At 34.5% G+C, this 16427-nt stretch overlaps 1 protein-coding gene across 1 annotated transcript in view; it reads left to right on the top strand.

Annotated features, from left to right (window-relative positions):
* Alg14 (ALG14 UDP-N-acetylglucosaminyltransferase subunit) overlaps nt 1–16427 on the top strand; it is a 93787-nt gene that overhangs the window by 33991 nt on the left and 43369 nt on the right. Inside the window, exon 3 of the mRNA XM_027935161.2 lies at nt 898–1029. Coding sequence (XP_027790962.1) covers nt 898–1029 — 132 coding nt within the window. The remainder of the gene's footprint in view (nt 1–897; nt 1030–16427) is intronic.

The following is a 16427-nucleotide window of genomic DNA, read 5'->3' as shown; positions in this document are numbered from 1 at the left end:
CATTTGTTAATATATTTTCATATTTTATTCTACTGACTTCTCCATTCCCTATTGGAGAATATTTGGTCTGTTTTAAATTTCCACAAATATAAATAATGAGATAGTGAATGGACATATGTGTGTTCTATTGCTGGAAGCAGAAATGCTGGATCAAAAATAAACATATTTAGGGGCTGGGATTGTGACTCAATGATAGAGCGCTTGCCTAGCATGTGTGAGGCACTAGTTCGATCCTCAGCACCACATAAATAAATAAATAAAATAAAGATATTGTACCCATCTACAACTAAAAAAAAAAAAAAATTAAAAAAAAGAAAAGTAAACACATTTAAAATTCTGACAAGTTCTTCCAGAATGACTTCCCAAAAGTCGTACCAATATATTTGATCAGGGAATGTAAATATCTGTTTCCCTACACCCTCATCGATACTGAGTATCCACAATCATTGTCAAATGACAAATTGTTTTCCTTTTGTACTTGGTGCCAATTTTTCGTGTATTTCTTATACATTTGTATTTCTTCTGTTTGAAATATCTGTCAATCTTCTTTGTACATCTTGACATAAGGCTTTCTTATATATCAATTTATAAGACCTCTTTGTATATCAGCATGTTAAACTCTTGGCCCATAATAGATAATGTATAGAAAATCTCTCCATATTTACTGTTGAAACCGACAAATATTTTTTCAATTACATTTAATAACTTTTCTGTCATAACCCAGATAGGTGAGTGCTAGATAAAGCATGAAATAGGCTTTGTAACTCTAATTTAGAAGTGATTAGAATGGAAATTAAAAATAAATAAGAAAATATTTCCTGTTTCTGCAAATGTTGCTTATGTTTATCTTTGGTATCAGAAACTCAATTGGTTTTGATTTCTACTGTTTTATTCTAGTATCCCCAATACTACATTCACCAAATTCCAAGAAGCCGGGAGGTTCAGCAGTCCTGGTTCTCCACAGTGTTCACCACCTTGCACTCCATGTCGGTCTCCTTTCCTCTGATTCTCCAAGTAAAGCCAGACTTGGTAAGCAAAACCATCACTAAGGAAGAGGGAAGGTGTCTCTCCTATGGCTCTTTCATTTATAGCTGGATTTATTATTTTCTTAAACAGCTAACATTTATCAGTGTGCCAGGTAGTATACTGGACTTTTTACTAATATGTGCTAAAAATCATCACTTAAATGTAGTTTGCTGAAAGAGGTAACAATTTTTTTACCTTCCTTTTCTCCCTATGACTTCAACTCAAAAGTTGCCCTTTTGTCTTCCTTGTCTCTTGTCATAAACACTAATACAGCAAGCAGTATCTTTAACCAGTTTGTGTGCCAGTTCATCTGTGATTCCTAACCAGCATCATGGTGCTGGTCAGCAATAGTCTTTTTGTTTTTAACAAGACTCTATAGCCAGATATGGTATTTAGTGGGCAGAATGTCATACATGCTCAGGTGTTCATAAGAAAACAGTAGAATATCAGCAAAAAATTGATTAGTATTCACTGTATTCAACCTTCCTTTCCTTACCTCTAAAAGTCTTAAGTTCTCTTGTGGTTTTTAAGATGAAGTTCTATTATTAAATTACAAATGTACTTCAGTCGACAATGTATATCAGTGTATTTGTTATCACATTAATATGCACAGTTCTTAAATAATGCCCTCAATTCTGTTGAAGGCAGAATCCATTAACTGGCAAAGCCTGAAAGGAAACTCTTACTTACTTCCCAGATATATGAGTTCTGGCAAGGTGTGTGTTATTCTCATGAATAGTTGAACAGAAATGCATTTAGCTGCAATGATTTTGAAGATAACTATTGGTTTTTCATTGCTTTTCATCAGCTAGATTACTGCAGGATCCCTCTTTTGGATAAGAATTTTAAAAATCTGAGTTTTCTACATGTGATTGTTTTTAAAATATATTATTTGCATACAGTAAAATGCACAGCTTGACCATATCCCTAGCAAAATATAGAACATTTCCATCCCCTAAAATGTTTTTTCTTGCCCCTTCCCAGTCAGTCCCTGTCCTCAAGCAACTATTGTTCTGATCTCTATCACCATAGAATAATTTTACATATATTTCCTTTTAAATTTTTGTCAGGTTTATCTCATAGTCTGCAACCACATTTTTAACATGTGAAATTCAGATGTTCCCCTTAAAGATTACTACTGTTCCAAAAGGATTAGTTAATTTATTTCTAAAACTCAAGAGACATATATAGGGAGAACAATGGTCTTTACATTAAAACTGACAATTGCTATCATATACTATTACTGATACTTAACATCACTAGAGAAGCATGGCCATTTTCATGGGCAATAGCTAGCTTGAGTGCAGTGACATTGATAGAAATGGTGACAAGATGATGTCTCTGGTGAATGCAAAGGAGCTCTATCTATCTTAAATTTTTGGTATACTCATAGTGGAACATTTTGTGGGGCATGAAACATTTGCCTCCAGGACCACTTTGACTTTCCCTGTCCTGGGGATTGAACTCAGGGCCTTACACATGCTAGGCAAGGGCTCTGCCACTGATCTTCATCCCCAGCCCTCACTTTGGCTTTCATTTTATTTTAGTCAGTTCCCTTCTGGATCTCATTCTTCACCTTAAAATGAAGAAATTGGACTAGATATTCTCTAAATTTTCTTCTAACTTCATCTAAATTTTTATGAGAACCATAAATTTGCTTGTAAAAAGTAGAAGAAAATATTACATTTCTGAGAAATTAGAGAAGAAAGGGGGGGGTAAATGGTAAGTATTTATTTTCATTTTGAAGTAACTTAATGAAAAACATTATATCAAATCTGAACATTATCCAGTCAACTCTTTTCATTTGGATGGCTTCACCAGATGAGTTCTCACTTAATGAAATCCCTTTTCTAGAGAAGAAAGTTAATGATTAAGAGGTCTCTTTTTACTACACTGAAAGAACTACAACATGTAGATCTCTCCTATGTTCATCTGTAATGGACTGAATATACATGTCTCCACCAAATGCATATGTTGAAACCCTAACCCTCAAGATGATAATATTAGAAGGTGGGGCCTTTGGAAGGGCACTTCCCTCAGGAATGAGGTTAACCTCTTATAAAGGAGACCCCAGAAAGTATCCTCACACCTTCCACCATGTAAGGCCACAATGAGAAGAAGGCTGTCAGTGAGGAAGTCGGCCCTCACGAGGAAATGAACCACTTTGCTTTGATCCTGGGCCTTCAAGACTCTGGAAATATGAGAAATGAATACTTGTTTTTGTTTTTTTGGTGTGGGGGGGAACCAGGGATTGAGCTCAGGAGCACTCAATCACTGAGCCACACCCCCAGCCCTATTTTGTATTTCATTTAGAGACAGAGTCTCACTGAGTGCCTCGCTTTTGTTGAGACTGGCTTTGAACTTGGGATCCTCTTGCCTCAGCCTCCTGAGCCGCTGGGATTATAGGTGTGCGCCACCATGCCCGGCTCAAATATGACAAGCACCCAACTTGTCATATTTTATTATAGCAGCCAAGATAAACTAAGATGTCAATAATCCTTGGCTTTTTTAAAATAATTTGTATCACAAAGCACCATTCCTTCTTTATTTCTTTAAAAAGATGAAAGAAAACCCTACTCTTAGAAAGGATAGCAGCATGATGGTCTACATTATTGAAGTTGTTTGATCAACTTCTTTTTCACTGTGTGCACCTGAGTTATAAGTCTGCTGATTCAATCAACTCTGTCCCCTACTTTGTCATCCATATAATATAAATAAATATAATTTCCTTATTGTTCCAGAGGTAATGCTGAATGATAGAATACTTTAATTCTTTTGAAATGAAAACTTCATCTGGTATATAACAGCTAACATTTATTAAGTAACTAAAATGTGCTAGACCTGATACTAAACAATTTGTAGGGATGCTGTATGGGATAGGTAGGTAGTACTGCTATTTGCATTTAATGGATAAAGGAACTGACACTGTAAAACATTAAATTACTTGCTCAGAGTTTGAACCAATAAATAACAGATCTGGAAACAGAGCCCAAGTCTTTCTGATTACTAAGCCTAAGACCTTAACTGGTAAACTGTATGTCTGGCTCACACCTTGGAAGATGATTTTGTTCATTTAAAACAAACAATGAATCAGTTAATAAATTACCTTACCAGTACTTTAAACACACTCCCTGTATATAATAGGTAGTAAAAACGAAAATATGTTCTAGCAAATAATTCCCAGGTAAGTATCTGCTTTCAAAGTAAATGTAACAGAGACTGACCTACTTGAATAATAATAGTAGTACAGATTTTAAAATTAAATGTCATGTGTTTTTGTCAAAATATACATATATATTTTACAATTCAAAATGGCTGTGAAACAAAGTGATATTAAAGAATTACTAAAGAAGTATTGTAGAATTCTATAAATGAAATTATGTAACAAAATTAATTGAATTTAAGTTTTCCAGTTTCTTATTATAGAAAGTCATATGTAAAAATCATGTGCTGTTTTTCTCTCTTAATTTACTTTTTGTATGAGATGGTAATGTAAAAACCTTATGTTATTTTGAGGAAGAAGCATGTAAATTTGTTTATTGAGTATGTAAATCATGTTTTGTCCAAGCTAATTAGATGTAGAACCTGTCCTAGAGAAAAATTATAAACCCTGTTTTGAAGACCTGAATCTAATCCTTGACAATTGGAATAGATGGTTTCTTCTCTTATAAAGTCATTAAATACATTTTGTGTGATTCTAATATTTCTTACATCGTATTTTTCAAGAAGTTTTATTTTAATAAGACTTTGATAGGCAACAGTCAATAAAAGTTACAGATTCCTAGGTCTGTGCTTCAAGTTAAAGCGCATAGTGGACCGTAAGTAGATCAGTGGTTGCTAGAGTCTGGTGCTAGGGGAGAAATTTACTTCTGAAAGACTTAAGGAATTTTTTGAAAGAGGAACTATTGTGTTGTTTATGGAAGTGGTTATTTGATGGTAAGTGGTTGTCAAAATTCAAATCTGTATAATAAAAGATAAATTTTACTGAATGTAACATATCGTTTATAATTAATTTATAATTAATAAATATTAATTATATTTATACTAATATATATTAATATAAATATATTTATTTTAATCCACTTTATTGGATTAAAATGTGTATCATTGCCAAAAGCATCAACATTTTTCCTCAGGTAGCTTTGTATATAGCACTTAGTTATCTTTTAGTGAAAGTAACTTGATGAGTCACTACTCACTTCTTACTTGACACTTAACCACTCCAGTGTTTATAGGCCTAGAGAGGTGGAACAGTACTTGAATTGAGTTAATAACATTCATCTAAAGTTTCTCACATAAAATTCAACATCCTTTTATTAAAAATATGGTTCAGAGAGCATTAGTGACTGCCAAAAATCTTGTTTTTTGTTAAATGAACTGAGATACCTGGTTATTTCCACCACTGTTTTTGTTTGTTCCTGGAAGCAATAGACTAACATCAGATTTTGAATGCTCTCTTATATATGTGTAGATAAATTTGTAATTGAATTTATTATCCTCAAAGGAGTAGTATTACACGTATTTATCAAAAGCCATCTATGCTCTACTTCTTCACTTGGATGTTTAATAAGCATCTGAAACTTGGCCCATAATAGTAGGTATTTCCTTCCCTTTCCCATTTTGGTGAATCTGCTTATATCAGGAGTCCTCTTTAATTCCATCTCCGTCATATTCTACTAATTACATTCAATAGAAAGTCCTGACAACCATGTCTTTGAAATTTAACCCCAGTCTGTCCTGTCTACTTCTGTCAGTTTTCACTGCCACTGTCATCTGACCTTTGACTTCCAATTGCAGCGTGTTTCTAATTTATCTACCTATGGAAGGAGGCTCATTGCCCCTGATTTGCTTTATGTGTGTCCTCCAAATTTATTATGTTGGAAACTTAAATCCCCAAAGTCATATGCTAATGGTATTTGAGAGGTAGGACCTTTGTGAGGTAATTGGTTCATGATGGATTTGTCTTTAGGTGAATGCTTGTACTGTGGTAGATTCTCTCTGGAGAATTGGGTAAGGCATCCTGCTAGAAATGATATTTAAATTTAAACAAATTGGGCGATAGTCAATTAGTTAGAGAATAGAAAATGGTTATTTTAAGAAAAGTGAAGGGCTGGAAATGTCACTGAGTAGTAGAGCACTTGCCTAGCATGCAAAAGGACCTGAATTCAGTCCCCATGGTTACCAGATAAAATAAACAAACAAAACAGTAAGAAGAGTAAAAGACTAATAAATCCTTTGAGCAAGAGAGTCACAAAATGCACACAAAGTTCACATCTTTAGATCTTATGTGTATTAATTGGCATTTTACATATAATATTTTATTATTAGAAACCAAAGTATGTAAGGCCTCAATGCAGTAGTAAGATAGTCATTTTTACAAGGCTAAATATTAGAGTTACTTTTAAAATGGTATAATGTGCAGGTTTTTTCTTTATAATCCCTGTAGACTTGTTTTCATTAAAATAAAAAAAAAAGTTAAAGGAAATAAATGACCACTTACACATTTTGCTGATCATCATTTAATTCATGTGGATGAATCCACCCAAAGCTCCTAGAAAAATAGTGTTTACTGAATTTTTTTCTGTTTGTGAGGTACTATTCTCAGTACTTCACATATGTTAATTCATTTGATTCTCCTAACAGTCTTCTGACATAGTGCTGTCTTTACCTCCATTTTATCCATGAGGAACTCAAAGTTCAAAGAGGTCTAAGCAGTCCAGATCACCTATCTAGTCAGTGTAGCAGAACTCCAACTTTAATTCAATTCTGCAATTCAGTTAGATAATTCAATTATCTAACTTGCTCAGTTAAAAAGTTTATGGGTTTTTTTTTTCTTTAAAATATCTGTAATGCTGCAGTCACTGAAAGGAATAAATAAAATACAACTCATGTTCTCAAGAAGTTTGCACCTAACTTCAGGAAAAGTGGAATAAAGGTAAGCATGGTGGCATGTGCCTGTAATCCCAGCCACTTGGGAGGGTGAGGAAGGAGGATCTCAAAAGTTTGAGGCCAGCCTTAGCAACTTAGAAAGACCCTGTATCAAAATAAAATGAAAAGGGTTGAACTGCGTGTAATAGAAGAAAAAGTAGGCTCAAATCTTCACCATGACAGCTTAGGAACTGACTTCCTTAAAAGAGTCTTAAAGTGCAAGAAGTAAAATCCAGAAATCAATAAATGGAATGGAATCAAACTAAAAAGCTTCTTCACAGCAAAGGAAAAAGAATGTGAGAAGAGAGCCTACAGAGTGGGAGAAGATCTTTGCCCACTGCACCTCAGATAGAGCATTGATCTCCAGGATATATAAAGAACTCAAAAAACTGAACACCAAAAAAACCCAAACAACCCAATCGATAAATGGGCAAAGAAACTGAACAAACACTTCACAGAAGAAATATGATTGGTGACAAATATATGAAAAAATTTTCAACATCTCTAGCAATTAGAGAAATGAAAATTAAAACTACATTGAGATTTCATCTCATTCTAGTCAGAATGGCAATTGTCAAGAATACAAGCAACAATAAATGTTGGTGAGGATGTGGGAAAAAAGGTGCACTCATACATTGCTGGAGGGATTGCAAATTATTGCAACCACTATGTAAAGCAGTATGGAAATTCCTCAGAACATTTGGAATGGAACCACCATTTGACCCAGTTATCTCACTCCCTGGTTTATACCCAAAGGACTTAAAATCAGCATACTACAGTGACACAGCCACATCAATATTTCTAGCAGCTCAATTCACAATAGCTAAGCTATGGAATCAAACTAGATGCCCTTCAACAGATGAGTGGATAAAGAAAATGTGGCATATATACACAGTGGACTATTACTCAGCCATGAAGAAGAATGAAATGATGGCATTTACCAGTAAATGGACGGAACTGGAGGCTATGATGCTAAGTGAAATAAGCCAATCCCAAAAAACCAAAGGTTAAATGTTCTCTCTGATATGCAGATGCTAATTTACAATAAAGTGGGAGGCAGTAGGAAAGAATAGAAGTATTTTGGATTAGACAAAAGGGAATGAAGGGAAGGGAGGAGGAATGGAAATAGTAAAGATAATAGAATGGGACTGGAGTTATGGTTCAGGGGTAGAGCGCTTGCCTAGCACGTGCAAGGTGCTGGGTTCGATCCTCAGTACCACATAAAAATAAATAAAAATAAAGGCATTGTGTCCAATTACAACTAAAAAAAAATATTTTAAAGAAAAGATAGTAGAGTGATTCAGACATTACAATCCTATGTGCATATATGAATACACAACCAATGTAATTCTACATCCTGTACAACCAGAAGAATGAGAAGTTATATCCATATATTTATAATGTCAAAATGCATTCTACTATCATGAATAACTAATTAGGACAAATTTTAAAATCTATTAAAAAATGAAAGGACTGGAGACATAACTCAGTTGTAGAGCACCCCAGTACTACAAAAAAAATTATACATATGTGTGTCTGTGTTGGTATGTATATACATACATATATACACACACACACACACACACACATATATACATAGATAATGAAAGTACACTAAAGAAACAGCAGGTAAGAGTAATTTGGCTGAAAAAAGAGGAACTATTTAAATAAAAAATTAGTCTTTCCATCTCTGCTGCCTACATTGGAGTACTTTTAACTTGTTGGTGTATCTGAGATTGTCTTCAAAGGCATGGCACACATTCCTTTTTTTTTAAAGAATTTTTAAAATTTGAAATATAGGACTCAAGAATTTGTAAAAATAGTAAATAAGTCCCATGTACCCACCACCCTGTGTCCCCTAATGATGACTTGTTATTTAATGGCAGTATAATATTGAAACCAGAAAATCAATATTAGTAAAATTAACTAAACTGTAGAACTTATTTACATTTTTATTTCATTTTCACTACTTCTAAGTGCATTCTTGTGTATGTGCACTTACTAAATCTAGGAGCTTTTTAAATAAATTTCCTGAGATTTTCTATATAAACAATCTTGTCTCTATAAATTGTGATTTCCATTTTCAACTGGTATACCATTTGTTTCCTCTTTTTTTTTTTTCCCCAATAACTGTACTAGCTAGGACCTCTAACATTATGTCAAATAAGAGTGATGATAGCAGATTTCTATGCCTTGTTTCCAACTTTAGGGAAAAAGCATTTATTCTTTAGCCACTAAGTATAATGTTAGCTGTAAGTTTGCTATTCATGTTCTTTAGTAAGCTAAGGAGGTTTCCCTTCTGTGTTAGTGAGGTTCTCCAGAGAAACAGGACCTATAGGCTATAGGTATCTACATATCTATCTCTAACCCTATTGAGGTCCAAGAAGGAGAGAGAATTTTTAAAAAATTGCCTCACACAATTGTCGAGGCTAAGAAGTCCTAAGATCTGCAGTAAGTGTGAGGGAGACTCAGGAGAGCCAGTGCTTTATAAGTTCTAGTCTAAAAGCTGATAGGAGACCCATGAAGAGCTAGTTTTTCATTTCATGTGTAAAGGCAGACAGGGACTGATATCTCAGCTCTCAGCTCAACTAGTAAGGCAGAAGAATCTCTTCTTACCCGACATTTTGTCCTAGGTAGGTCTTGAATAGATTGGGTGAGGCCCACCCACTTTGGGGAGGGTAATCTGTTTAACTCACTCTAAATGTTAATCTCATCCAGAGATACCATCATAGACATACTCAGAATAGTTTTTGACCAAATGCTTTGGCACCCCATTACTTAGTCAAGTTGACACATAAAATTAACTCTATTCCTAATTTACTGAGATGTTTTTAATCATAAAAGAGTATTGAATTTTGTCAGATGCTTTGGCATCAATTAATGCAGTGGTGATGTTTTCATCTTTAGCGTGTTAATATGGTAAATTACACTAATAAATGTTGAAATAGCTTTGCATTCCTGGAATAAATCTCACAGTCATGGTATCTAATTCTTTTTATACATTGACTAATTTGATTTGCTAATAATTTATTGAGGATTTTTATGACAGTATTCTTGGGGAATACTGGTCTTTATCTTTCTTTAGAGACTAGTTAGATTTTTATCTTACACTGGGTGAATTCTGGTAGCTTGTAGTGAGGAATTGTTCCATTTCTTTTAACTTGTTGAATTTATGTGTGTAGAGTTATTGATCTTTTTAAAGAATCAGCTTTTTTCAGTCTTTTTTTTCCTTATTCCAGGGAATCAAAACCAGGGCCTGGCATGTGTTAGGCAAGCACCCTACCACTGAGCTATATTCCCAGCCCCAAGAATCAGCTTTTGTTCCATTGATTTCTCTCTCCTATTATTTTCATTATTTTCTTTCTTTCTTTCTCCTCCCCTCCCATCACTTCCCTCTATCTAATCTAAGGTAACACTATTCTTCCCTAGTGCCCTCCCCCACCTTATTGTGAATTAGCATCCTCATATTAGAGAAAACATTGGGCCTTTGGTTTTGTGGGATTGGCTTATCTTGCTTAGCACATACTCTCCAACTCCAACCATTTACTGGCAAATGCCATAATTTCACTCTTCTTTAAAGCTAAGGAATATTCCATTGAATATATATATATATATATATATATATATATATATATATATATATATATATATATACCACATTTTCTTATCCATTCATCTATTGAGGGACACCTGTATTGGTTCCATAATCCAGCAATTGTGAATCGAGCTCCTATAAACAATGATGTGGCTGTGTCACTATAGTATGTTGATTTTAATTCCTTTGGGTATAAACCAGGGAGTGGGATAACTGGGGCAAATGGTGGTTTCATTCCCAGTTTTCTGAGGAATCCAAAATGGCCATGATACCAAAAGCATTATAGATTTGATGCAATTCCTATTAAAATCCCAATGACATTCTTCATAGAAATAGAAAAAGCAATCATAAAATTTATTTGGGAAAATAAGAGACCTAGAATAGTTAACGCACTCTTTTCTGGTTTCTTAAAGTAAAAACTTCTATGATTGATTTTTAAGTTTCCTCTTTTCTAATGTAAGCATTTACTAGTACAGATTTCTTTCTGAGTACTGCTTCGGCTTCATTCTATAAAGGTTGATATGTTGTATTTTCATTTTTATTCTGTTCTATGCATTTTTTGAGACCTCATCTTTGACCCATTAATTACTCCGTGTGTTTTGTTTAATTTCCAAGTGTTGGGAGATATTTTTATTATCTTTCAATTAATGGATTTCCAGTTAATTTCATTACATTCAAGTAATATATTCTGCTTTTAAATAGGTTGAAGTTTGTTTATTGATCCAAAATATGATCTATAGTGGTGAATATTCCATGAATGCTTGAAAAGAATGTATATTTGACTGTTGTGTGGAATGTTCTATAATTGTCTACTAAATCCTATTATTTGATGAAGCCATTGAGTTTTCTGTATTTTTGCTGATTTTTCTAATAGCATTGTTGATTGTTGAGAGGGTTATGGAATACTTTGTTAGCCTTTCTAAAACTGCCTCTAAATAATACTGTTGATCATGGTCTTTCATAATCCCTTTTATGCGCTTCTTCCCCTAGTGTAATGTATACACCAATCTCACATTACAATCCATATAAGTCTATGTTTTTGTATCTCAGAGCCCAAAGATTTCTTCACTATTGTCTTCTTTAATTTCTCCTAAAAGTAGGAATCTTTGAGTCAATAAGCTGACCTCATATTCTCTTAAAAATATTACTTGTGAAAAGAATTAGTTTGTTTCTAGGAGAGGAAGAGAAAGTTTTATTTCCAAGGTTGCTGATCAGTAAAGTAAGAAGACTACTTATGTGGCGGGATTGGGGGGAGGCGGTGGGGGCGGGATCTGTGAAGTTCTTAAGGGTAAAGGCCAAGTATTTTTGTGTTTCCCATGATCCCTTCCTAGAAAAGTGCTTCCACATATTTGTAGAATGATTTAAAAATAAATGAATGAATGCTGGATGATGTGAGTCATCACAAAAACAAAGACACCCACTCCCTAAACTGGTGTTCTTGTTAGGCTTTATTAAGAGACTGAGAAACCAGTAGGGTTTCCAAAATCTGCAGTATTTGATTACTGACTTCATTCCAGCCTGGCAGTTGTTAAGATTCCAGCTCTGCATACAAAAAATGAAACCTGATTTAATTTTTGATCATTTAAAAAATAAAGTTCATATTTTCAATGTATAACAAATTGGAAAGAAATGGACCATTCCAGCCTACTATTCTGCTTCTTTGCCTGAAGCTGAAGTTGATTTAATTCACCATGACGAATTTAGATGTATTTATTACATCTGTGCTCATACTTTGAATGAAAGAAGCCCATTATTTTACTTAGACATTTTTTTCCCTGTTCCATACCCAGTTCAAGCTATGAAATGTCAAGTACATAGTAGTAGCAAGTTGATGATATGGATAGTGAATTATTGTCCATAAGGAAGATGCTGTGTTTTGTTTTGTTTTTAAAATAGGTGTTTTCTGTGGTGAGTCACAAATTAGGTAGTAAGAGGACCAATAAAAATTTTATTGGTCTACTAATTAACATGTGTTTGAAACATTACAGAGAGTCAATTAGCTTTTTGTTGATACGCCAGAGCTCTTAGAGGAACTTGGTGTTTCCCCTTGTTGATTTGATTCTTTGTATAATGACCTTCATCTGTTATTATATTTTTTGGTGATCAAAAACCTTTGTAATTTATAAAGGAAATTTAGCTAAACAATGAAAAGGTCAGCTGTTCTGAGATGGTATCTACATACATGCAGTTAAATGATGAGATTTATCAAACCAAATCCAATGAGAAACAATTAGGCTACATTCTCTGCTGCCCCATGTTTTCCAAGATTAATGAAATCATACTTGGGAGCCATTTGTTTAAATTTCTTCAGTTCCTTTTCCTCTGTTGCCCAGTCCTTTGTAATGTATTAAGATAATGCCAATATTTCTCTTTCCAAGCTTGTTTCCCCTTATATATGCATCAGAAATTGACCGACTTTCATAAAGACACAGGAGAACCAGCTCTGGATTGTATATGCATTTAGCAAGTCTAATGATGATCAGAGTCCACTGTGAGAAGTGACTTGATGTGAAAATCTCCCCAAATATCTGGTTTCTCATGACTGACAAACTGCTTTTCCCAGCTGCATGGTGCATTTACCAGCTGTGCCACTGACACATTGGCTGGATGACAACCTGTAGCTGCTTTCATCCACAGATGAGGTATTTAATTTAAACGTTATGGCTTCTATTTCACATTTTGAAAGAGCTCAGAACAAAATCCATCAAAATTAGGCTGTGTATTATCAGTTAGAGATTGGTTTGAATTGCTTTGATTCTCCCTTTTCAGAGACTCTCAAAAGCTTGAAAATGATTTTCTTTCTAAGTCAATCCTTTTTTTCCCCTTGGCAAGCATAACATTTTTCCTCTCTGCAGAAACCAGCGTGGCTTTCCCTACCACTTTTGCTCTCTCGTTTGGCTTTGCTTGCGTCATTCTTTGAGTTGTCACTGTTCCAGCACAGCAGGCACATATTAGATCTGGGCCTAGGGGGCCTCTTCTTTTCAAGGTGAAAGCTAGTGTGTTTTCCTAAGGATAGTGTGACTATAGCAAAAACAAAAATGAAAGTGGAAGGAAAGGAATTCAGTTGTGAAAGGATAAGAAAAAGGGAAGTATGATGGAAACAAAAGTGTTTTTAAAGAAGGGACTGGTGTGTAGTCAGAGGGCGTGAACTTGGAGAGACATGGCCTTGTGGACAAGGGTGCTGGCGGCTAGGTGGAAACAGAGGGTGGGTGTTTCAGTCAGTTTTTAGCTGCTGTGACCAAAAGACCTGACAAGAATTTTGGTTTTTCAGAGGAAAATTTTCAAGGAGGAAAAATTTATTTGGCACTCGCTATTTCAGAGGTCTCACTCCAGAGACCTGGGCCCAAGGTGAGGCAGAACACCATGGTAGAAGGGTGTGGCAGGGTAAAGCAGTTCAGGACAGCTCATCAGGAAACAGAGTTCTGCTCCCCAGGGACAAAATATAAATCCCAAGGACACACCTTCATCAACCTTCCTCCCCCAGCCACATCCTACCAGCCTACTGTTACCACCCAGTTAATCCCTATCCTAGGATGAATGCACTGATTAGGTTAGAGTGCTGATAACCCAATCATTTCATCTCTAAACTCTCTTGCATTGTCTCACACATAAGCTTTTGGGGGGCAATCTAAACCATAACAGTGGGGTAGAGAGAAAGGAAACCTTTGAGATGACCTGAAACGCTTGACTCTTCCTAAAACCAGTCTACCTGATAGATTTTCAGTGCCTATTATAAAAGTTCATGTAAAGCAGTAGCTGTATTTGTATAACATTTGAAAATCAAGAAAGTGATGTTTTGGCTTAGAACTTTTTAAATCTCCCTTTGAGCTGAAGAAAAAAGACGGGGGCACAAACAGCAGATATAATCGCACACGTAATGGAAGAGCTTAGGAATGGCTGCTACAATCCAAGTTAAGTGGGATCATTGAAGTTGGAGATTTTACAACTCGAGTTATTATTGAATTAACATGAGAAATTTATAAAATTTGAATACAGACCATGAACCCCCTAAGGAAAAGTAAGGTGTCTTATACATCTTGGCAATCTTGGCCCCTATCAAAGTGATTGGGACATATAGAATGGAGTTCAATAAATACTGGAGGAGAGAAGTTGGGCATAAAGGAGATAGGAAGAAAGAGTCAGAGAAGTGATTAAAACTTGACAGTGACTACTCATAGCTTTAGATGGGGTAGAAAAAAAGAATAAGGGAGTAAATGCATTACTTCTCTTTGATTAACTTTTGCTCCCTCTGAATTAATCCCTGGAATTCATCAAAGGATTTTTTATAACATACTTTTGAAGTATTAAATATTCTCTTTCTCAGAGCAATCAAAAGGAAAGGACAAAAGTTTCCCATTCATATTAAGCTGAGTACAATGGATTTTATTTTAATTTTTTTTGAGGTAAAATTCATGTACCATAAAATTAACCACTTTTATCAGGCACAATGACACATGCCTAAAAATTTCAACTACTCTAGGGACTGAGTCAGAAGGATTATAGGTTCAAGGTCAGCCTGGCCAATTTATCAAGACATTGTTTCAAAATAAAAAGAAATAAAGATGTAGTTCAGTGATAGAACACTTGCCTAATGTGAGAAGCCTGGGGTTTAATCCCCAGTAACTAACACACACACACACACACACATAGACACACAAATAAAAGCTGAATTAACCATTTTAAACTGTACAATTCAGTGGCATTTATAGTACGTTCACTCTGTTGTGCCACTACCACCTATCTCAGGTTCCATTCAACAGTTGCTTTACTTTAATGTCTTGATGTGGTATAACTCTTAGAGTAGTTTTTTTTTTTTTTAACCTTATTTAGAAAAAAAGATTGAAACCCAATGTTTCCTCACAGACTCTGAAGATGAAAAACCATCTCATCTTCATAGTATGTTTTTATAATTTTTTATTTTCCTTTTTCCACAAGTCATGGGTAAAATGTTCCTTTTTAGGTTAGCATTTACTCTTTGATAGTTTGCTATCCAGTGACTTCTTTTTCTCCTGCTCTTCTGGTATTATTTTATATTTTTTGTAACATGAATACAATGAAGTTGGCTGGTAATGTTTTTCTAGTGTAAAACATAAGTGAAGTTCAGTCAACTATGGAAAACATATCACTTCTCTGCTCGTTAGGATGCAATTTGAGATTTCATTTATACCAGACAGGATTTTATGGGAGATATAAAGCAAGCTGGTGCTTATAACCTTCCTTGGTGCCTTTTCTACGTCGTTAAAAGGGTAAATTGATTTTCCCCAAGGTACCTAGGCAAATGATTATAAAATTATTCTTCAAATGGATCTTATAATCAGAAATAATTAACAAAGATTTATTAAGAGGAATAAGCATACACCTAACACATTTCAAATGTTTCTGTGGTTTACAGAAAAAGATGTTATGGTGTTATTGTTTAGAGGAGTGAAAAAGGTCTGATTAGAAGCAGGATAGAGAGTGTACTTATATTATACACTCTTAAAAATAGCAAGATAAACCTTCAAATTATAAAAAGAGTATATTCTGATGGATCATTTCTTAAAGAAATGTGAATGCCAGATTTATAAGTTTCACATGTTTACAATGATAAAATTTCCATATTCTGCCATGAAGAATGAAATCCTGCAGTGGAATCAGCTACAAAATTGCAAAGGACAGCAAATTCCATTTGTTAGCAAAATACCATTTTGCATTCTTGGTCTTTCTGAATTCACATTTAAGCCACTTACACAAATCTTTGACACAAGCAATTTTTAAAAAATATTTACAGCTTACAGTTTGTGAAAACAGGTTTGTCCTTGTGAGCTAAATAGTCACTTTTCTCTAAAAACAGGTATTGCATGCTTAAATCAGTTGTGTCCATATCTTCAAAGTTCCA

This window comes from Marmota flaviventris, chromosome 10 (genome assembly GCF_047511675.1).
Source record: "Marmota flaviventris isolate mMarFla1 chromosome 10, mMarFla1.hap1, whole genome shotgun sequence".
Taxonomy (NCBI): Eukaryota; Metazoa; Chordata; class Mammalia; order Rodentia; family Sciuridae; genus Marmota; species Marmota flaviventris.
This window is presented reverse-complemented; position numbering and strand designations above follow the sequence as displayed.